This window comes from Larimichthys crocea, chromosome XXI (genome assembly GCF_000972845.2).
Source record: "Larimichthys crocea isolate SSNF chromosome XXI, L_crocea_2.0, whole genome shotgun sequence".
Taxonomy (NCBI): domain Eukaryota; kingdom Metazoa; phylum Chordata; class Actinopteri; family Sciaenidae; genus Larimichthys; species Larimichthys crocea.
The window spans coordinates 11,176,703-11,199,964 of NC_040031.1; the positions used below are offsets into that span (position 1 = coordinate 11,176,703).

Consider the following 23,262-nt stretch of genomic DNA (forward strand, 5'->3'; position numbering starts at 1 on the left):
AGGTCGATCAAACATGGACCTGGGTCCATGTCTGTATGCGAAAGGCACTTTCTGGAGTCAGTGTTTATTCTGGGCTACTGTAGAAACATCAGACTGTTGCCCATGTTGAAATGTCCAACTTCACAGCAGAAATAAACATGTTTACAGCCTTTTTGGTCTCTATAGCTAATCTCCCCGTTCGTGACAACTGTACCGAGGGTGAATTTGTATATAACTCACCCATTCAAATGATATTAAGGCTTAAGAAAGTTACGTATAATTAACAGCGTGGCCGGTTTGATTGGCATGGCTTATTAGAGCACCCAGGCGTAATTCGGCCCGCCTCAGGTCTGCTGATGTTGTTTAATATTTAGATTATAAATATCTTATAAGCCTTAATATAGAATAATATAGAAAATTTACCCTCAGTACAGTTGTCATGAACGGGAAAATTAGCTATAGAGACCAAAACAGTTTTTTGTACCAGGCTGTAAACATGTTGGAAGTTTTAATTTTAACATGGGGGCTTATGGAGATTGACTCACTTCTGGAGCCAGCCTCAAGTGGACGTTTGAGGAACTGCAGTTTTTTTTTTGGCACTTCTGCATTGGCTTCATTATATTTCACAGCCATGTAAGGTGACTACTTGTTCTACACACACCAAGTAAACTAAAGATAATTTAGAAAAGAGAAGCCGCACGTTTCCTGCATCCGCCGCCCCCCTTTGAGGAGACCAGCAGCCGGTCTTGACTCTAGAGACTCTAATAGGAGAAGTTAACATGAGCACAGATTTTTTTGTACTTTTTTTGAGCGATTCTTTCACCCCACAGTCAAAGACTACATATTGGACTCATTTTTCACGAGCCACATTCTGACACTAAAATGACATTTTTCAGACAGATAAAACAGGAGAAAATTCACTTTGTTCCAAACCTGTCTCTGTCTCAGCAGCAACACACCCGTGAGAACTGACGGGGGGGGGGAAGAAAAATCCTCCTGCAATCCAAAAATCATTTCCCAAGAATACACCACCGTTATAAAAGAGACGTCTGTTGAACTGTTGACAGGAACAAGGTGAATTTATGACTCTTTCTATGATGAATTTTTGTAAAACTTTCGATAAAAATGATCTAAAACTTGGCGACGTCACAATGTAAAGTCTATATTCTGAGTAGGGGCTTACAGGGAAGAAACACTACTAACTCCAAAGCTAGAAGACCTTTATGGACCAAGATGATCAGAATTTTATCCATTAGGTCCGAGGTTAGTCTCTACCGTGAGTGCTCTATTGGCCACACAAAATATGGAAGCACATGCGGCAGAGCAGGGTAAATCTACGCCCAGAAATTGAACCACTAACATTGTAGAACAAGCAGACAGCCAACCAGCAGTTGTAGATTTTTCTCTGCTGTAATCTTTGTACAGAAACGCGTGCTACCTGCAGGAAATAGGGGTCATTGTTCGGTCATTCACAAACAGATATTAAAAAGAAAACATCAATGTATTTAACAGCAGAGTGACAGCATATGAATATGGACACATGTGTCGATGTGATATAATAACTTTGATCATGAAGCCTGTTCTGTGTTGTTGACTACGGAGCGTCCCTGCAGATCATCATGGAAGTTACCGTTGATTATTAAATCACCCATTTTTTTGTCCTAACTTGCTAATATGTTTATATAGGACTGGACAGGATGGTGCAGTCAGATTCTCTGAACATCGCGGCCGTCTTTTCCTAACTCCTTACGAACCCTCCTTCATGCCTCCTTTCCTTGACCTCATGACGTCCTCCATCGAGGTGAAGGAAACGTGGCTAGGAAAGGACATAGGAGGTCATTTTTTTTCTGACTATTCGACCGCACGCTTCGTGTTATATAGGCTGCAGGAAGTAGGCTGCTCCCTTTTCTTTTTTTTCTTTTTTTTATAGCTGCTGTATTGATTTGTATGTTTTTGGCAGTTTGTATTTCAGTCATGAAACTGCAGAAGAGTCTGTGAGTGAGTCTACTATAGTGTCCTTGCTTGACTTGAAATGCCCGTGGACTCCTGATACATACTGTATTCAAATAATAATACAGTGGTCCCTCGTTTATCGCGGGGGATTCTAAAAATAACCTGCAATAAACGAAATCTGTGAAGTAAGTTTTACAATTATTATACATGTTTTAAGGCCGTAAAACCCCTAACCACACACTTTTATACACCTTTTTACACGCATTTTGTACAGTGCTCCCTAATCAGGACGCAGAACACAATGCGCGTTCATACTGTACAGTACAATGTAAAAAAAAGCATGCAAAATTACCCTAAAAAAAAATCTGCGAAAAAGCGAGGCCGCTTAAAGTGAACCGCGTTATAGCGAGGGACGACTGTAACTGAAATATTAAATAAATTAACCAGAACCACCTTGATGAACTATAACAGGTTTATGTTTAGTGGCATATTATCTGATAACTCTTAAATAAAAGGGAATGTTGCAGTCGCAGTCTTCTTTCATCAGGGATCCTGCATTTATATTAAAATGACATTTACTTGTGGTATAGCGAGGAACATAACAGGAACTGTAACGGAGCACACTCACAGCACAGAGCTAATTGTAGAATTGTCTCATTTATTTTATACAGACGAGTACATCCCTTCTCAGATGGCTGGCTAAAGATGACATGGAATGTTACAGTAAGATTTGTTTTCTTGCATAAAATCCTCACTGTTGAAAATGTTGCAAAAGTCTAAGTGTTCGTTGTTTTGTTTTTTTTAAAGATCAATAAAGCCCCAAAGTTTTTGCTTCTTTTTTTTTTTCTTTTTTTTTTTTACTTCTCGTAATTACATCATCAACACTATCACCACACACTGTACATTGACTCGGCCTCGTGTCAGGAGAATAAAACAAACTAAACCCAGAGGCAACACTGCAACTTTTTTTTTTTGTTGTTGTTGTTGTTAAATTTCTGTAGATAACACAAGAGTGCAGCCAGTCTGTATGAGAATGAAAGAGAGAGAGGGGGAGGGGGGTTCAGCTCACATGAGAAGCATATGAATATGAAGGTCGGTAAAGGGGGGGTCATCGATGTGGTCCAAGCAGGGGGGCCTTGGACCTCTGTTCGCCAGGGAGGGTTGCTTCATGTCACCGTAGATGGGGGCTCATGTGGAGTTCGTGTCCGTGCACTTTGTAAAGCACGTGGGTTGAGAAGACACATTCAAGATTTCTTCATTATAAAAAAACAAACACAGAGCTGAGAGGCAAGCCTGGTCAGGACTCCCCGTTCTGGACTCTGGAGACGGGCGGCTGCATGAAGTCTTTAAAGGGCCCCAGGGCCTCTTTCAGGGCTGAGCTCACCTCAGACGAGGAGCATGTAATGCACTCTACCAGTGTCGGGTACAGGGCAATCACTTGAGCCCACGTGTTGCCGTCCACTGCAGGCGGGTTTTAACGAAAGAACCGCAGAGCGAGAGGAGCGAGAATACAAAAAAAAAGGAGGAGGAGGAGTGGGGATGGGTGGGAGAGGAAGGGAAAAAAATATGAGTCGTGATAGAAAGCAATCAAAGAAATCATTTCCTTGATAAAATTCCCAGAGGCGTATGAAAATGAGTTTTGTAATGCAAACATCTTGAAGGGCACCTCACAAAAGGAATTTTTAGAATGACTAATTTCAATCTATGGCACTTTTCTTCTAATTATCCTCGCTGGATACGTAAACAGTTCTAGCCTCATTTGAAAAATGGTCCCAACTGTACTCTGACACATTTATCTGAAATGAATAGACCATAGATACAGATGCCTTTTTTTTATACCATCACCTCTTTCTAACGTCTATCCGTTTAATCCTTGACACAATCCTTGACACTCACCGTTTTCTGGCTGTGTTTTTTTCAGCGAGTCCATCAAAGTGCTGATAGCTTTCAAGACGAAGATTATCTCAGTCACCTGTTGCCTGAATTGAAAAGGAGCGAAGACATTCATTAGCTACAAAAGAAAAAAAACATATATAAGACATCGAACCTGTAGAGGTTAGAGTCTGAGAATGGGTGAAAACAAAGAGAGATGATTTAGATCTTTACTGATGGGAAGAAATCAGCATAGTTTAAGGAAAAAGGTTGCAAAGGTTTTACTTTACACGACTATACAGCAACCTGTGAAATTATTAGATTGTGAAAATGCAGTGAAAACAGTCGAAATGGGGCGGTAGGTAGCGTAGTGGGTTAAGCGGCCGCCCCGTGTGTGGAGGCTATAGTCCACGCTGCTGCTGGCCCCGGTTCGAATCCCGCATCTACTGCGTGTCACTCCCCCTCTCTCTGCCCCCTGCTTCCTGTCTATCTTCAGCTGTACTATCAATAAAGGCTAAAAAAATAATCTGCCTGTCAAAAACATGCACATTACTACATTACCCACAGTTCAACGAGACGTGCCGCCGGTTCGTTTCGGACTTGTTACCCTAATAGCGGCTAATGTAGCCTCGGGCTGTGGGTGCGAGCCGCCCCCGTTTGATGAGATTTCACGCCGCTCCCTCTGAAGCCACAAAAGGCTTCATTCAGCTTTTCCCCACAGATGCAAAATCAGACATTTGGTGTGAAAACTCGGTGGAGTTCCTCTTTAAACGCAACACAGATCTGTGTGATGTGACCACTTTGACCGTGAAACCATTTCTTACTTTTTATTCCGTTCTCAAAAGTTCAAAGTTCTGCGTGTCTGTCTGAATTTAATAAGAAACATTGCTTTCTATTCATGTCTATATTATAATTATCCTATTTTTCCTGAACTCCCACTCCATCTTCTGAAACTAATGGCGCAATTTCCCCTTGGGCATCATTTAACTTCCATCATGTCTTTGGAAGAAAATAAACGATTGCAGAACGCGGCATTACACCCGGCCCTAAAAATGTGGTGCCAGCGTGTAAAAGTGGATAAGTGTGGTGGTTTTGTGTTGTTTACAAAAGAGAAAAAGAAAAGTAATGGCTGCATGGCCGGAGCTGGGGTGGTCTTTGGTATTGTTTTAAATTGCTTTGTGGTAGAACCATGACCTTAACAAGCACCGGCGTTTGGAGCTGCATTTCTTTGGTGGCGTTTATGGCCGAAGCAGGTACACCCCATGTATTTTTATTCAGTGTACCTGGGCAGGGGGCAGCGTCCGCTCAACCTCTCGTCCTCTACGTAGCGTCTGAGAACATCCTGGGATCTCTTGAGGAGCACCGAGAGCGCCATGCGAGAGATGTAGCCCTCCTGCGGGGTGGACACCTTGTTGCTGAAGGAAAACTGCAGCAGTGTCTCGAAACACACCTTCGAAAACTCCTCCCTCATCCGCACGTCGATCTCCGCCTCTGTCGAGAGAGAAAAAAACAACAACATTTACTTCGGAGTGTTTTACAGCGTGTGGACGGGCGGCTTTGTCGTCTTGCCCAACGCATGAAGAGTTTGACAGGAGCCATTGTTGGTGACGGGCCACAGGGAACGCTTTTGCAACTTAATGGTTACAGTACGACTCCTACATTCGGCCACCCGGCTGTTAGAAACACAAGTAAACAAGACAGCTAAAGTCAAATGACTTTAACTGCCAGTGTGTTACATCTTACCTGTGAACGAAGGCGACTGCGAGTGAATGGAGCCTCTATTGAGCATAGCCATGATCTGGCCGACAAAGTCTTTGGGGATGAAATTGGCAAACGGTAAGATCTCTGTGCTGATCAGCTGGACCACCTAGAATGAAGAAGACACGATGCTGATACAGGCTACCGCACGAAATCATGGCGAGACAGTGGAGCCAGGAACAAGCGTTTACCTCGACGTCGATGGCTTCATTCTTCTGAAACTCCTGTATGGACAGGTTATCTGGAGGTGTGCTATAAAAAGGGAAGCAAACCAAATGAGTTTGGCACCCAGGCTCGTACTCTGGCTTAACCCTAAAAGGTCGTCTAGATCTGTACCTTTTGGTGAAAAGAAAGTCTTCAAAGGCATTGGCCAGCTCCGGCCACATAGTGTCGAACTTTCCAGACGAGGCGTGCTGACGTGCCACCGGCAGTCCTATAGACAGCACTTTGAGGAGAGACGAAACGGCGAGCTTCCAGGTGCTCTCTGACGGACAGGCATACTTCAAACCCAAAGGCATTCTTAGAGTCTTGAGGAGAAAAAGAAAGGAGGAGACAGATCATGAGACTGAACAAAAACTAACTGCAGTAAGCCTTTCACCTTTTTTTCCCCCCTTCATACTGAAACGCGTCTTTATCTCGTGGCGTTAACATCGAATCAGTATTTCGAGAACTCCTGTTCAAATTTCATTCTACAAAACCGGGAGAAGTGAAAGAGCGCCTCAATGACAAAGTCCTCTTGTCGGAGAACAGCTGGGTTCCCCAAGGTTATCTTTTTTACAAGTATATCCTTCTTGTTTTGGAGGGGGGAAAAAAGGGCGTGGGCCAGATTCATCCAGAGGGAATCTTCGAATCTTCATAATAGTTCCATCGGCAAATTAACCCTTTCTTATAAACAGACTACGGGAAAAGAGCTGTTAGAAGCAGCATTCATTCATGCGTCCGCCTGATGAATATCCCTCCGATATTTTAGCTCTCTTTTCCTCTTGAGAGGCCGCCGTCGTCACCACGTTCACCAGCTTGTTGCTGACTTTGTGGGCTGTGTTGGTGGTGGGCGTGTAGCCTGCAGTTTCACTGAAAACAGATGCCTTCTGTGGTCAGAAACAACTCAGAGTGAAGCAAAAGTCATGGGTTGTAAGAGTTCAAAGATACTAAAAAGGTAGTCATTTGCTCAGTCAGCTGACTGAAGCGAAGTGTTTGACATCACTGATAGGATGGAACAGAAGTTCAACTTCCCTTCATGTTTCATCCAAGAAAGTAGAAAGTCATGTTCGGAGAGTAAACATAAGGAACTTTTGTTGGTTTATTCGTATTCAGACCTAATCAGGCGATGCAGGAATTAGCTGCAGGGCTGTGCAGCAGTGTGTGTGTGTGTGTGTGTGCTGGGGGTAAGGATGTGTTTAATTGTGCTGAACCTATCAGCTGTGAAACAATCATAAAAAATGTTTTTTTTATTTCTCCGATTCACTGGTTTTCTTGCTACCGGCACTCCCTCTCTCTAATTCACTGTCTGTGTCGCTCGACCGCTGCCATCTCTCAACATTACTTTGCATTATTGTTTTTGACTGCCTGCCAGAAGCGGACGTAGAAGAAGAAGAAGAGTGCACGAAATAAACCAGATCATAGTTCGGTCCGGCGTGAACTCTCCCTGGATAGCGCCTGGGTTTCAGTGACACGTCATGCTGACTGTGGAGCAGTTTGACCCGTCTGATCGGCCACCGCAGTGTTGATTCTGGTTTTCGGCATGCCCCGAGGCCTCTACTGCCTTATTTGGTCTGAATTGAGCCGTAAGACCTCAATGCTGCATTTAGCCCAACACTGAAACATCACTCTCCACCGGAGAGAGCGCAGATGTGAATCAAACTTTAGACGTGCTTAATTAATTTCATCAGTCCTATTTTTTTTCTACTATTTTGAGATTTCTCAAACTTTACTTTAGGAGTTTGAGAAACCGTGAATACCTTGATGATGTTCTGCAGGACTTTCTCATTGATGACAGCTTTGTGGCATGCTGTTTTATGGTACAGGTCCACCACCACCTCCAAGGAGCGCTCAGCAAAGGGCACGTAGTTTAAGGCAACCCATTCCGCCTGTGAGGGGTTAAACAAGAGAGACACGACGTTAAATTAAGTCAAAGAAAATCTAAAAAAAACAAACGTTATGCTTACATACTCTGCAAAAATCACTTTAAAAGCAGTTTTTAAAGGCACACTTTGTATACAAATGACACACAAGTTTTATTTTGAAGTTTACAGTTGACCGTTAGTCTGCTTCAAGTTTTGTTAGGCTTATATGGAAGGACCACGGCTGAAATGTTAAGAGCCAAACAAATGACTTGATTGCTACAAAGTGTGTCTTTAAAAGAATTATAAACAGAACCACACACAAGTGCGTATGAACGTCGCCGGAAAAAAACTAAACAAAAACACGAAATCAACTGAAAATGGAACCGCACAGGGGGCTGTGCACACAGAGGCATGACCACCGGTTAGTGGCAGGCAGAGAGGAGGGGGAGCGAGTGAGAGAGACGCAGATGAGACATGAGAGAGCCTACCATGCGGCGCGATATCTCATCTACCGCAGAGGGTAGGTCGTCACCATTCAGCACAGCTTTAGTAAATCAAATAAAAAAAACTATAGAGGGGGGGGCTGAAGGAGATGAAACAAACTCACCGGTGCAAACAGCTGGATCTAAAACGGTTATCCAGTGAGTAGTCCCAAGAAACAAAATGAGAGAAGATTGCAATTAAACTGGTGTCGGCTTTGCGTTGTTGTTGTTGTTGTTGCTGCTGTTGGATGAATGAGATTCGAGAACCCGCTCGATCCTAGCACCACGGACATTTGAGGCAATCTGACCAAAAACGCTGGACGAACGCCAACGAGGACACTACGGACCACCCGTAACATCTGTTTGTTTGTTTGGCCCGATTTAAACATTTTAAACCAGTTTCCAGATCAACAGAAATGTCCAGGATAAAGGCTGGAGTCTGGACCCCACATGCAAGATTTAAGACATGAAGTGTGCAAGCGCTACCATTTCATAGCAGGAGAAATGCCTGAAGGGATAGCACCTGCTGGATTTAGGAGGTTTCCAGAACAACAAGGAGTAAGATATCAGAAGCACAGTGTGAGAAGACTCTTCTATTCCTGAGAAGACATTATTTATTTTTTGGTTTTTATAGATAAAGTTATCTTTGCTCACGATCACCAAATTCCTTTGAAATAATAATAATAATATTAAGGGAAAAAAAGTGTTTTATCTTATCAAATTAATTTGTGAAACATTTCTCTGGTGTGCTGCCAGCAACATGAAGCATGAGAGAGGGAGTATGAGGAAGAAATAGCTCGGGGCTACTTTAGTCTTTGGTCCAGAAGAAAGGGCCGCAATAGGAACTTCATAAAGACTACGCTGAAGAGAGGGGAAGGGAGGGCAGGGGCTTCATGGACATCAAAGAAGAGGGATGATCTTGTAAAAAAAAAAAAAAAATGGGCTGAAGATAGGAAATAGGTGATGACTAATAGTGTACACCATAAAACATTTTAATGGAACAAACTGTAAAAGAAAGAAAGAAGTGAAATCGAGCAGTCGTACAGGCCGGTCCCCGACTCCCCCTCCCCCTTACCTGGTTGTATTTGGCATTGGCCACGTGTTTGGTTTCCATTCTGCCGTACTGAGGAGGCTTGCAGGAGAACTCCATGAAGAGTAGCAGCTGTTCAAAGATGGCCGGGTACATGACCTGCAGGTTCTCCGGGCCCACACAGATGGCCTGCAGCAGGGAGGGAACGGAGGAACAAACACTGCTGACATCCACCACGGGACTGCGCATTGCATAATTTAACAGACTGACACATTGTTTTCCTTGGCTGAGTTATTACAAAATGGGAAGAAATAACTTTTGTTTAGGTTGACAGGGAGAGCAAAGGTCTGAGATAGTCAAGGTGTCAGGACTTTACTGGACTGGATATATCAGAAATATTAGAAATACACGTTAACTGATTGGAGATGCGTTGAGTCGGTACATAGAGTATTGTTTTACAAAAGGAAACATTGCTGAATCCACCTTATCAGGGGGAAGGATTTCCTTCTTTGTCTAAAAAACATTTTTTCTCTGAACAAAGGAAGCATTCGAAGACCCTATCATGGTCACGTCTTACTATCTTCTGACATTTTAAAGGACTGAATTATTGAAGAGAATGGAATAATCAATGTTGGGCGTTTGTAGCATTTGTAGTGTTGGGATTAAAAGATCCCACGTAACACTGCAGTTTCAAGAAAACACCTTTCATTTATCTGCTTGGATCTCGTCTTTTTTTTAATTATATATTTATGACAGCGTGGCACAGACAGATGGACCGGAAATTTGGAGAGAGATATGTGTGGGTTGACATGCCACAAAGATTCCCTGCCGGGTTCAAACCAGACACATTGTGCTTTCATGGTATCGTGAAGCATTATTTTGATGCCGTTTTTGTACATTATTTAGAGTATAGCTTACTTTGGAGCCATGCTTTTGTTTTCTGACAATACTTCCTTTGCCCACCTTCTGCAAAACATCCAGCGAGGTGAGCACAGCTTCCTGCAGGCTGGTCAGCACCGCCTCGGTGTACGAGGGGAGGATGAAGGGCGAGGCGTCGCTGCTGATGGGCACGGAGACGGCGCCGTGTAGGATGACTCCCAGCTTCTTCAGGTCCTCCATGCTGAAGTTGGCTTTTATGTGCTGGTAGAGTGCTGGGAAAATCTGGATCAATGCTGTGAGGAAAGGCTGGCTGGGGATGAAAGAGAGCTTCTCCGTCGGGCCGCTAGGCGGCCTCGTGCTGTCCGTTCCGGTTCGATACCAAGTGTTCCACGCCGACCACCACAGTGCCGAGTCTTCTAAGGCCGACTCCTCCCCCGGCGGAGGCGCCTGCAGTTCGGCGCCGTTGTATCGCGTCAGCCTCTCGACCAGCGAATCTGAACGCACCAGGGGTCTGCCGGGACCGGAGGCCGAGAGGGGGTCGATGAGCACCGGGGGGACGCCGATAGCGGCGAATGCGTCGCTCGCTTTGTCCGAGTCTCTGACGGGTGTAACGATCTGCAGGATCTCTTGAAAGCTCTTGAGGGCGGCCAGCGAGACCTCGTTGTTTTTGCTGAGGGCGGCTGACTGAATGTGGTTCAGCAGGACCTCCCACGCCTCGAAGAAGTCGCCTGCAGGCACACAGCAAAACAACGGGAGGAGTGTGAGAGAGACAATTAGCGGTGCACCCAAACTGTAAATAAAGTGTGACAATTAAGCATGTGAGGTCTCAAACCACGAACTTTTCAAAGTTCAGGGAGTTCAGGCCAGAACACACGCGTTATCAGTCGTGAACACTTATTCTAAATGACATTACATAGCCAACAACAATTTTATCTAGGTGGCGTGTAGGAAGAGGAGCCTTCCTCGGAGTGATTTCATGTGTAGTATGCTGGATGTGGATGTGTTGTATATTATGAGTCACCTCTTGTAATTTGGCACGGGCCAAAATGTTCAGAGGGAGGCGTGCAGTTAATGAGGAGCTCACGTTTTATCATTCGTATCTCGCTGGAATATTAATTCTGTCTGCGTGAGGCTTAACATGGACTAAACGTGTGGTAATGCAGCGGCAACAGCTGGGCTGTTCCTGGACCTTTGCTACTCTTGGCACGGATTTATGAATACATTTCAATATGTGATGTTCATTGTTTACAGTAGTGTGCGTGGTTGAGGTTAACTGTAGCGGTGTGCTTATGTGACAGACACAATATTTAGACTGCGTGCGGCTTTACCTAACTGCTGGAGGAGATATCGCCTCGTGTTGAAAATGCGCGCCACCCCGGCGAGGGTCAGCACCCACGTCTCGGCCCACTGTTTTTCAGCTGTGTCGCGCGAGTGGTGGATGAGAATGTTCCCGCCGCCGGACTCGATCTTCTCCTTGTCCGCCGTGGTGGAGGACGTCCTCACGCAGTCGAGCAGGTGGAACAGTACCTAGCGGTGACACCGATAGTTCAAACCTGCAGCAATTTCTGCCACCAAAGTGTTGCAACAACCTCTTTTATTTTAAGAGTAGTCTGTACAAACAATATGGATGGCGGCCTCCTGTGGTATATCTAAAAATCGAATAACAATGACAACATTCTTCCACGATACCTTCCAAACCACAATATGCCATGTTGGCTGCTGCAGCAGGGTCCCGTGGGCAGCGATGGTGGAAAACAACGTCTGCCCGGCGCTTTTGCGCACAGCGGGTCGCGGGTCGACACACAGCTCGCCCAGCTTGGCGTAGAGGCACAGCCACAGGCAATCGAAGGGAGGGGCTGGGTGGAACGGCCTGTTCAGGGTCTCTCCGCTCTCCTGGGCCTGCTTCTGGAGAGCTTCCTCCTCTCTCTCCAGCTCCTTCGTGATGGCTTCGCCTCTTTGGAAGAAGTAGTCTGAAATGTTCCACTGTGGGGAGAGAGGAAGGTTGGTCAAATAGCTTATGGCAGTTTTGCTATAGTAATACCATAAAGTCATCTCATGGGAATTTGCCCCACTCCAGGAGAAATAATCTTGCAGACCACAGATCAATATCAGGTTTTGCATGTCCTAAATACAGTAGAAAGTATCTATGAAATGTTAGCAGAGTGGTTAAGTGCTGGGAAATTAGATCAAATAATGCAAAACAAGGAATTATGCGATTTACAGTTGTCTAATCATATCAAACACACACTTCAGCTTTAAAACTATTAGAAAAGTCTCCAACCTGTCACTCCCCAACCACCACGTCCATCTTACTGTACGCAGGGGCAGGAAGTTCTGACTGATTTTCATTTTTATTTCCACGTTCTCCGGTATCATAGCCCTGCCTCACCCCGATAGTCACACTTAATTGACCAGTTACATGATCTCGCTCTACTGGTGACCCAGTAGCTCAGTTAGAGAGAATTGTGCTATCTCACCAGTAGGCCGATGGAGGTCAGGCTGATGTTGAGCTCCTGGTTCTGCAGGCCGAAGCTGCCGGCTACATCCACTACGATCTGGAGGCACGTGCAAGGCATGGTCGGCAGGAAGTCTGTCACCACCAACTGCAGGCACTGGAAGGCTGTTCGGATCAATGACTCGCTGAAGGGGAACGAGAGCACGCTCTGGTTCAGTTACTTGTAGCTACAACACACTATTACAGCGGCAACTAAATAAATACAGCCCAGCCTGTTCTGTCCATCTTTTTTCCTCTCACCCTTGATCATTGCGGATTGCTCCTATGACGCCCAAGACGAGGGGCCAGCCAGGCCCCAGGCCGTCTCCCTGGCTTTGCAGGATCTGCAGGACGCTCTCCAGCTGTTTCTGCCGGATGTCCGCATGGAACACGTTGGACAACTCCTTCAGGGGGTTCAGCAAAAGAAGCTGCAGCCGCTTGGGAATAAGAAAAAGAAAAAAAAACGAAGGAGAATGTAAGCCATTTGTCAAAAAGGACACGGACAGATTCAATTCTTACTTTGGAAATGAGGCAATGACCGCACTGCGTAGTACACACGGACAATGAAAACACACAATTTATTCCACGTAAACCCCCAATTTCTATCTCCACTGCTATTTTATAACCCTTTTGTTCAGTTTTCCTTATTGTATGTCGGATGCAGTCACTGTACCTACAATAACAGTATTTTAACACAACATGTAACGGTAAAAGCTTGCCCACTCTGCGAGAAAAGGCCCCGAACAAATGATTGCATCGTGTATTTCTACCCGGACAGACGTTTGCGCGGCTCCGTGCCGTTCTATTAACCTCTTGCACAATTTCTTCTGCCCTCTTTCAGATAAGCTCTGTGCCATTCCCTTTATCTGTCTCCTGTAAGGTGAAGGTCCCGGAGTCTGTGTTTGTGAGTGACAAGAGAAAGTGACTGTGACATTTCTGTTTTTCCACATTCTTATCTGTCCTGAAACACAAAGAACGGCGGAGGAGATTTCTTAAATGTCAGCGTTGCAAACAAACCCGGTACGAAGGTGTGAAATCCAGAGGAGACAAACAATAAGTCTTTCTATTAAACTCCTCCTGTGCCTCTACAATGTTCATATGGTGTAGAAGAGCTACGAGCGAAATCTTGTTGCTCTACATTGTTTTAGGTTTTAGAACGTCCGCACACAGATAGTTGGTTTTTTTTTTTGACCACCCGCCTTACCTGATTTTGGGCCAACGGAGGGTCGTGTTTGTAGGCCAGGCCAGCCTTGATAAGCGCCGTCACCGCCTCGGCCCCCCACTCTCTCATCCTGGAGTTTGGATGCTGGCAGACCTGCGGGGACACATCACACAGACGCACGTAGATGCAGACACGCGGAAAACAGATCTGACGCAGAGGCAGTGTTTTCCCCAGCAGTGTGGTGGGTGTGAAACAAGTGGGTGAAATAAACCACAGACTGTGTGATAGAGACCCCCCCCCCCACTGCGATAAGAGGATAGGCTGTGACAAACGGTGTAATCATGAAAGCGAGTTTAGATACACATGGAGAGGCTGGGGCTCGGCGGAGGAAAAGACACTTACGCTGTAAAAACAAAACATTTTAAGCTCATCTGTGATTCAAATGGATCATATTTGGTCTATAGGGAGGTTTGTCGAACTCATTTCGCTTTTATGGTGTCAGGTGGAGGAGTGAAAGACTTTGTATTGCTTACAGAGGATACAGAGCTGTATCCGTACCCCTTCAGGACCCAGATGATCCATGTGTATCCATTCAATATTTTGGCTTCCGTAGCCCTGCGTGATCATTAATTCCTCACATTAAATCTTAATGTGCATCTTGTAAAAAGAGTAGACACAATAAATGCGATTTCCTTTCCAAAGCATACACTGTAGACGCACTGGATTTGAATTTGAACAAGCCTGCAAAGAAAGATAAGCAGAATTTTGTCTAAAAGCATTAAGTGTACTTTGCAGGTGCAGCTTCAGATTCCGCCTTCCGTGACAAATCAAGAGCTTCACGTTGCAAAATTGCGCGCAAAAGAATGTAAAAGGTCAAACACTGACAAGCGGACACATTTTGACACAGCGACCTCTGAAGCCCAACATGTTGATGCCAGACTGAGAGGGAGAGAAAAAAATAGAAATAAGACGGGAAAGCCAATGATTATAGAGGAGAGAATCTGAGCTTACCTTCTGCAAAACAGACAGGAGTGCAATAGAGAAGGGGAGATAGACAAAGAAAATGTGAAGAAAACCTCCAAACACACACACACACACACACACACACACACACATACCTTTACACACACAAGAACAAGAATCCTCTTTCAGATCCAAGGACATGTGATATAAAGTGATTTAAACCCACATCTCTGAGTGACTGCTATTCTTTGCCAGGGCTCTACAGCGTGTGTACACCGTTACATTTCATTTTCAAACACTTCCAAAAAAAAAAAAAGGTTGTTTTCAAGTGTCCACGTCGGACAACGTTTTCTTCTTCTTTCTCTCGCTCCGTCTTTGAACTGCTGAACTATCAACAAGAACTCTGGTCACGTGACTTATACTGAATATTGTGGGGATGCTTTAATAAGGTTATATCAACTATCTAAATCTCAATTTTAATAAAGAATTTATTTTTTTTAAATCAGCGGAATAAGCTGCATTTTGAAGGTTTTAGGACAAAGAGGAGAATCTTGCGTGCACTGCAGCCTATTGTCAGTTTTATGTTTACCTCTCTGGTTTTATTAAAAAACTCACACTCATTAAAATGTTCAACCTTTTTTCTTCTTCGGAACTAAAAAAAATAATAAACTAGAGACTTTATTTTAGCTTTAAGATCCACACTCCAGGTGTAAAAATGGCATTATTAGAGCCTTGGTACTGGGTAAAGCAACCAAAAGTGTTTTCTTCAATGAATTAGTCAGCATTTGAAAGAGTTACAATTGCTTTTTAAACAAGCATTTCTCTCTAGCTCCAATTCAACAGACCAAAAAATCTTTATACACATGCTGTACCGTCTGAAATAAAGTCAGTAAAATAAATTGTAAAGTGATCGCAAGGACATCGCTGTATGACCTTGTTTGATAAAATTCTATCGCAAAAGCATCGCTCAATCTTCCATCTCTTTTTATCTGAGTTTGAATAATATGTGGCGTTCTTAATCTGCGCCTCGTGGGTCTTGTGTAACTCTAAATAGATGTTACCTCCAACAAGTGTCCGGTTAGCGGTCTCCACAGGATCTCTATACGATCCATGTTGACGAGGCCAGTCTCCAGCAGCTTGGCGACGGCAAACAGAGATGGCTCCTGAAAATCGATACAAGAAAAGAAACGTTATTCTTACAGTATATTTTAACCGAAGCCACATAATAACATGTGTTAAAATACAGAGAGTGTCTACCTTGTTGTTTCCATAAGCCATTTCCATGGCTTCCAGCGAGAGGGAGCAGAGAGCGTTGATCAGGTGATGCAGAGACACGTCATCCAGGTACCTGGAACACAGACAAGATACATATTGAATTGAAAACGTTCAGAATTCAGATTTTGAATTGAAGTCACTATTTTTCCAAGCAGAGAAGATGTTACTCTGGAGGTCAGACCAATTAATATTTATGAAGACGAACAACTCTTACAAACTTTTACAAACCAGACGAGTATCATTTAAAGTTGAGATTTTTCATTATGTCTAAAACTCCTTACACACAAAGTTTTAATGAATTTGTAGACACAAAAAAAAGGTTATTAGTTCTGAACAGAAAATGAAACCTGACTAACATTTATAATCGAAATGTGGGAATAATTAATGTGAGTTTCTACAATGAGTGTACGCTTTCACAAATAAAAAGCGCTGGTCCTTACTGGGAGCTCTCGAATAGTCGTGACAGGATGTTGGAGATGATGGGCAGGTCCGTCATCACGGCTGTGGTCAGCACCTGTTTAGGTTCAAAACACAACGACCGCCAGTTCAGCTCATGGTCTTCAACAAAAAGGTTAAAAACGCACTTGCTCGAAAATCGTACTCACCGTGCTGGGTCCTTCCACAGCTCTGCCAGGCTTCAAGGCACCGCCAACCCCAGGCTTCAGCCCCAGGATCCACACTAAGTGCTGGGAGAGAAAAGGGAGAAGCTGAAGGAGAGTTTAAAAGAGGAGGAACTACATCCACATCAACTGTACAGAGAAAACGCTGACATACTGATACATAACTCCAATACAATTTAAAATACAAACCAGCTCTTGTCTAGGGCTGTAGTGATACACTAATCTCACGATACGATACGATACACGATATTCAGCCAACGATTCGATACGATACGATTCGATTCACTTCGATACGATTCGATTCATTACTCTGACTGGACAGAGAGTCTACAGCTTGCAAATGCTGGACAAAATGAATCTGATTTTTGTCATATCACACCTCAAACAGAACTAGTGAAGAGTTTAATATTGAAAATTTTATTTTTCAATCCCTTTGCCTGACATACATATGCAGTTTTTTCAACCAAGTATGTGAAGAACAATAAAATAATGCCCTTTTAATACAAAAGGAATGCCACTTAGTCAAGGGGAACCTGTCATTCAATAGAAATAGTATTTATGAAGTTATTCTGTCGCTGCACTCTACAGACACACTCTCTCTGTTGTCCTTCCCCCACAAGACCCCCAGAGTCCTTTGATTGGCTTGAATACCTCATAGATACCCTCCACTGATTGGCTGAAAAAGAAACTAGTCTGCCTAGTAACGTTTGTCCTTTCCAGATTGTGCTTTCAGTTTTTTGGCGTAGAACAATGTGTATCGATACCCGCGGCTGAAAAATCGATACTTTCTGGGGAACCAAAATATCGATATATATCGCAGGATCGATAAAATTGCTTAGCCTTACTCTTGTCTGTTTGTTTTATGAAGCATAAAAGCATCCAAAACGGGTAAACTAATAACGTTTTCATAGCTTGGTTTTCTTCTCATCAAGACAAGTCCAAGTATTCATTTCTGCTTGCATAAATGACATTTTGCCTTAAGGTCTCGAGTGTCTGAGAGAAAGAGAGAATGTGAATTTCCCTTTTTTGCCTTGTCTGATTAGATAAGAGTGCGTACGTGTGTGTGTGTGTGTGTGTGTGTGGTACCAGGTGGTTGGAGTACCTGCAGCGTAGCCAGCACCAGCTGCCAGGAGGTGCCCAGCACGGCCCCGTGGCAGTGGGCCAGGTTCAACAGGGTTCGCATACACTGGATGTTCTTGGCAGTCAGCTGACATGGGGGGGGGGGGAACAGACAGTTATATCATATTACATTTGAACGCACGTTTTATTTAACTGGTGCACTTCTGCAGAAATCACAATAAGCGACATGGGAGGGAGAGCTTGAATCTGATGATTGCAGCCGTGTGTAGCCATGGTAACAAAAACGAGGCGGGGGGAAATACAGACATGTAAGAGCAAAACAACATGTAAACACTATTATTACTACAGGGAGAATTCTAATTAGCGCATGATTATTCTAGGTTAGGGTCAAGGTCACCGCCCTGCGCTCTGAAATGTTATCGCCCTCGAGAGAAATTTAGAATCACTGACCCGCCTGTGTTCATAACACCTGAGTGTCGCTTGAGGGAGGAAGTGTGTCTGTTTTCATGTGGGCGTTATTATAAATGGGGTGTTGTGCACATTATGCATATTAATAACCCGGTAAACAAATGGCTTTGCTCTGAGAGTGTGTGTGTGTGTGTCTGTGTGTAACTGCTCAGAGACGGCAGACAGGAGAGACGATTTCTCTCTTTTTGCAGCTCCCTCTTATTTAATTTATTTTAATCCTTTAGTTTGTTTTTATTTGGAAAACTGCTACATGAATTAAATTATTATATGTCAAGCATGGCCTCTTAATAACTGTGTGTGTGTGTGTGTGTCCTTACCACCACAGTGCCCTGGGGCTGGGAGGTGAGTGGCTGCCCCACAGCCACCACCTGCTGATGAGATTCACTGGAGGGGCTGATAATCTGCACACTCTGGCCCTGGATCGAGTAGGCTGTGGAGAATACACACACACACACACACACACACGTATAAACACACACTGCAGTCAAGTCCTTCAATCAGAGTCAGTAAATACACACAAGCAGGTTTTGTAACAAGCTTAAGACATGCAAGAAAAGATTTCTTAATTAACTCCAAGGCAAACATCCATCGTGAGTCGAGTCCCAATTTGCCGGGCTTTATCTCTACAAGCTAATATGCAAATAATGAATGTCTGAGCGGTTGGTTTTGAGAGCAGCTGTGTGTGTGTGTGTGTGTGTGTGTGTGTGTGTGTGTGTGTCTACTTTTTACATACTCCAGACACATTCTCCTTGGCGTTTCTAATTAGAAGCCACAGCAGAAAAGTTATGGATTAATGCAATAAGACCAGGGCAACAGGGACCAGGTAGAGTGCCGACAGTTTACATGTTCGGTTTCGCCGCATGCACGTCTAACCATATGGGAGAACAGATGTGCTCATTAGTTCAACATAAATACACATGACCGGGCCATCCTCAGGGTTGGAGAAGACTTGGACTTGTAGCTGTGTGTGGTTCAGTTGTGCATTGGATTTCGTGTTGCCTTCATTAAAAAGCAGGAATACAAATACGCATGCTGAATTCATCCTCCAAATGGATCGCAGTTTTATCCAGGTGTGTACGGGCAATTAAGTATTTCTGGTGATGTCTTCTACGACGAAAAAAAGAAGGTAACAGGATAACGATCCTCAGCTGAAGAGCCGCACCTTTGCTGGAGAGGTTGGCAGCGTTGCTGCTCAGCACAGTCAGGGCGTAGTGAGGCGGCAGAGAGGCCTTGCAGATGGCTGTGATGAACGCGTCGCGGGGCGTCACCAGGCCCAGGCGACCACACAGCGAGGCCATGGTCAGCTCCGCCTTTAGGATGTTTTCTGTGGCCGTCTCATCGGTGCTGGAGAGGGAAACCAAAAAAAAAACAGAAAAGGTGAAGCGGTATCCGCAACATCGAACACTATCAGTTCGTATAATTAACAGATATGGTAACACGTGTTAGTATGTACTGTGTTCATATGTTGATCTCAGACTCAGGTAGAGTTCTGTGGACATGAGCCGAGTCCACTTACCTGGCGTCTAGTAGCAGAGACAGAGCAGCCAGTAGACCACACCAGCAGGCACTGACCATCTCCTCCCACACCAGGTGGGCTCCTGAGACAGAACAAAACACAAAGCATCTGTGAGTTGATTCAAGATTTATTTCACTTCAAAACCTGCCTACGATCTTATCATATTATATGACTTTATTATATATTTCTTATTTGAAAAGGCAAAAACACAAAGCCCGACACTGGCCACCAGGGGTCATAGATGTGCTACCAACAGAATCCTAATGGGTTTGCCAATCATGCCGTAAAAACACATCAGTGAAACATCAGTGCCTCCTCGGGCTTACTTTTCTTTTTAATTTGATTGTTTTCTATCCTTCGTTTGGCTGCGTTTTACACTCTCATTCCCTCTGTCCTGTTCTCACCGGGTTGTGGCTGCCACTCCTGATCAGGATGAGCCTCCCTGAACTCGGCTGCTGCCTCCTCCTCCGCGGCCAGTTCTCTTTCGATCATGGAGGTGATGCCCCGCACCAGGTCCAGCAGGGCGCTGAAGGCCACAGACATGGCGTAGCCCTCCGGGATGGACGGAGGCTCCACCTTGTCCAGCATCTCTAGACTGGAGAATGAAAGAATTTCAAACCTCGCTTTCCAGTGAAAAAGCAAAGCGCCTTGTTATGGCCTGTTGCTTGCAGATTACAGCTAACCTAATAATGATGCCGCAGCACAGAAACATAATCCCCTTCCGCTTGTGTGTTTGTTACAGGAATTTAATTTGTGTACACACGACAGAAGATCAATACATGAAGTCAGAAGATGAACTACTGAAGTCTGTGTAGCAACAGGACTTACTACGTGGCCTTGGCGCTGCCCTGGACACTAACGGTCATAAGGGGGATCCAGGTTCCACGGTATTCGAACGCAGCCTGGGTTGTCAGGTTGCCGCTGACGCCTCCCGTGCCTGGGCCGCCTTGTGCTGTGCCCTGAGCCCCTGAGCCTGATCCACCTGGGCAAAAAAGTGAAGAGTGCGGCTGAGTTAAAAAAAAACAAGCCAGGAACAAAGAACAAAAAGTGGAAAATCAAGGAACTGACCAGCAGGTGCATTGACGGCAGCAGTGTTGCCCACATTGGGGACGATGAAAAGGGACTGGATGAAAGAGCCCAGGGCGTTGACGATGTCTCTGAATACTTTAGTGGAGTGCTGCTTCATGTCGTACGACTGGCAGAACGAACTGGTAAAAAAGGAAAAGAGCACAAAACATGCAAACTTTAAATGTCAAATATGATCACGTTAACCTGCAAATATCATCCTCAAACTTATGGCAAAAAGATATCTCTCTGTGGACCAAAGCTCATACTTCTGTTGTCGTATCGAGAGGTAGATAAATCAGCAATTATAGACACATCTAGCCATTATGAGATAGATCACATTGTTCGGCTGCTAACTGGAGAGTCATTACGGAATGATTACCGACATGTGCGAGGGCACAAAACGCCTCGAGTCGTTTTTCATCCGACGCGGCCGTGGAGCCTCATTTTAATCTACGTCAAAGTAAAACGGGAAAACTTTTGTGACTGGCTGTTTTTAGTAGAGCATTACCGTAATAAATGTGGCTGCACGCATAGCCTATGGACCGATTCCACAGCCACCGCTCTCAGCCACTGCGGCTTCTCCCCGTCCAGAAACTTCACCAGCAGAGACAAGAAGATCTCACACTCAGTCACCTGTAAAACAAAACACACACACACACGTCAAGATTAGGAGGGACGACCAAGCTTTGTCCTCTAACTAGAAGCTGACTAAATCCTTGCATCCCCCTCGGGCTTTGACGAAGCCTTTCTGTAGCTTATCGTGCTTCTGGAATGAGGCAGGCGAGGACAAATTTCCATTTCAAGGATTGATAGAGTATCACTAAATAAAAACAGCTGCAAAGCTTAATTACTTAGATGCAATTAAGCTCATTAAAGCGCCTGGAGCACCACTAAGACAAAACTACTACTACGCTAATCCAACATTAATCAGACGGGTTCGAATAAGTGTATCAGCTCTGTGCTGAGTAAAATCCATCCGTCCATCCATTTATCTATCCGTCGGGCACCAGTTCTGGCCAGTCAACCCTCACTACAGACTGGTCCCTTACCAGTAAGCTGTAGAAGTGCTTGATGAGGACTGAGACCACGCGCAGCAGCCTCATGCAGATGGGGAAGTAAGGTTTCTCGACGGGCGCCGGTGAAGCCGCGCTACTGCTGCCTTGCCGGAACTTGATGTTGGGGGAGAAGAGCTTGATGACGAGGGGGCACACTCGTTCCTTCAGCAGGAAGCTGAACTCCTGGTGCTGGGTAGGATACAGAGATGGAAAGAGGGACGTTGAGATTAGATCAAGCATGATCATTGCTTTGTAAGGTTTGTTGCTAACACGAAAAGCTATATGTACCTGCAAGAATACGCCGGGGAAATCATTAAGAACGGACTCCAGCAGCTCCAGGCCGAACGTCCTGGTCATTTCTGTCATCCCCACCAGCCAGTAGGGGGCATCAGCATTCACCAGCTGGCACAAGTCCTGCATGGGGAGGCACACGACAGCATTTTAAACAATGGAGTGCTGTGTCCCCTCACGCATCACAGCGGTTCAAACGGTGCAGTCACTAAGCTCTGCTGGATCACACAAGCGTGATCGCACGCAAAGTGCAAGCGTGGGTGAGGAATGACGAGGGATCACTTTCATCTTCAAGACTGGTTATGACTTTGGTAATTACAGTCATTTCCAGCTGTCGACTATTCTGATCCCTTGTCTCTAGTCAACAAATGGTGACATCATGAGCCATATTTTCAAAACCAAAAGGTTTTCACCCCGAGGCCGGTGAGAAGTGTAACTCCGTGTAGACGGATGCTGACCCCTGGTGGACATACCTGGAACAGCATGTATGCATCTTTTGCACTGGGCCTCAGAGTGCTAACAGACCGCCTGTTGGTGTTTCCCTGGACAGGTGGAGCTTGCTCCACGATCCCTGCAGGGGGGAAAAAATTCAAACAATTTAGTATTTAGGAAACTTGTTGAGAATACAGCAGTAAATAGTTTCTAACTACACATCACACATTCACACCTACAACCAATTAAGGGTCACCAATTAACCTGTTAGGCGCGTGGGAGGGAGCCAGAGTACTCAATGGGAAGCCACGCAGACACAGGAGAAAGACGTTTGAACCACTGCACCACCTTTTAGAGTGTCGCGTTCACTATCGCTCTTAGATTCGACTGTATGAGCGTTGTCACAGGGCGCCTGAGGTGCAAGAACTTTATCAACAGTGACAATTAAGCTGCTCGAAAGTTGAGTAAAATGTTAAAACTAAGTAAGCAAGGATGAATGAAACATAACCTAAGCAATCCATAAGCATAAACGTCACTATCATGTTACTTAAAGAGAAAAGATAAAGCCTCTGTCAGTAATCTCACAAGCAGATATCTGTTGTTTACTCACTGCTGGTTGAGGCCGTAGTAGTAATAGTAGTAGAATTATTACCTCTTAAAAAGAAAGGTATTTTTCCATGTAAAATTTCCAATTTTAACTTGTTTCTAACTTCCTCTGCTTTTTGCACTCGACTTCCCATCAATCCTACACGCCGTGTGACCCGTTCACTGCTCTGTACTCTCTACATCATAAAGATCAGACGCCACCATTCTCTGTTTGCA

General features: G+C 44.7%; 1 protein-coding gene across 4 annotated transcripts in view; it reads right to left on the minus strand.

Moving 5' to 3' along the window:
* Positions 1-2,570: 2,570 nt before the first annotated feature.
* mon2 (MON2 homolog, regulator of endosome-to-Golgi trafficking) overlaps positions 2,571-23,262 on the minus strand; it is a 31,098-nt gene continuing 10,406 nt past the window's right edge. The window contains exons 6-36 of one of the 4 annotated variants that reach the window (XM_027272691.1): positions 22,482-22,579; positions 22,006-22,131; positions 21,712-21,906; positions 21,171-21,295; positions 20,663-20,802; positions 20,423-20,576; positions 19,999-20,189; positions 19,595-19,676; positions 19,241-19,422; positions 18,396-18,508; positions 17,633-17,737; positions 16,516-16,596; positions 16,351-16,424; positions 15,893-15,983; positions 15,697-15,798; positions 14,684-14,686; positions 13,715-13,825; positions 12,772-12,947; positions 12,494-12,656; positions 11,706-11,999; positions 11,345-11,543; positions 10,101-10,744; positions 9,183-9,326; positions 8,233-8,250; positions 7,521-7,649; positions 5,899-6,089; positions 5,754-5,814; positions 5,548-5,671; positions 5,088-5,295; positions 3,829-3,911; positions 2,571-3,393 (exon numbers count right to left, since the gene is read on the minus strand). In XM_027272691.1, coding sequence (XP_027128492.1) covers positions 3,230-3,393; positions 3,829-3,911; positions 5,088-5,295; positions 5,548-5,671; positions 5,754-5,814; positions 5,899-6,089; positions 7,521-7,649; positions 8,233-8,250; positions 9,183-9,326; positions 10,101-10,744; positions 11,345-11,543; positions 11,706-11,999; positions 12,494-12,656; positions 12,772-12,947; positions 13,715-13,825; positions 14,684-14,686; positions 15,697-15,798; positions 15,893-15,983; positions 16,351-16,424; positions 16,516-16,596; positions 17,633-17,737; positions 18,396-18,508; positions 19,241-19,422; positions 19,595-19,676; positions 19,999-20,189; positions 20,423-20,576; positions 20,663-20,802; positions 21,171-21,295; positions 21,712-21,906; positions 22,006-22,131; positions 22,482-22,579 — 4,571 coding nt within the window. In that variant the 3' untranslated portion in view covers positions 2,571-3,229. The remainder of the gene's footprint in view (positions 3,394-3,828; positions 3,912-5,087; positions 5,296-5,547; positions 5,672-5,753; positions 5,815-5,898; positions 6,090-7,520; positions 7,650-8,232; positions 8,251-9,182; positions 9,327-10,100; positions 10,745-11,344; positions 11,544-11,705; positions 12,000-12,493; positions 12,657-12,771; positions 12,948-13,714; positions 13,826-14,683; positions 14,687-15,696; positions 15,799-15,892; positions 15,984-16,350; positions 16,425-16,515; positions 16,597-17,632; positions 17,738-18,395; positions 18,509-19,240; positions 19,423-19,594; positions 19,677-19,998; positions 20,190-20,422; positions 20,577-20,662; positions 20,803-21,170; positions 21,296-21,711; positions 21,907-22,005; positions 22,132-22,481; positions 22,580-23,262) is intronic. The other 3 variants (XM_027272692.1, XM_027272693.1, XM_027272694.1) reach the window with 3 other exon arrangements.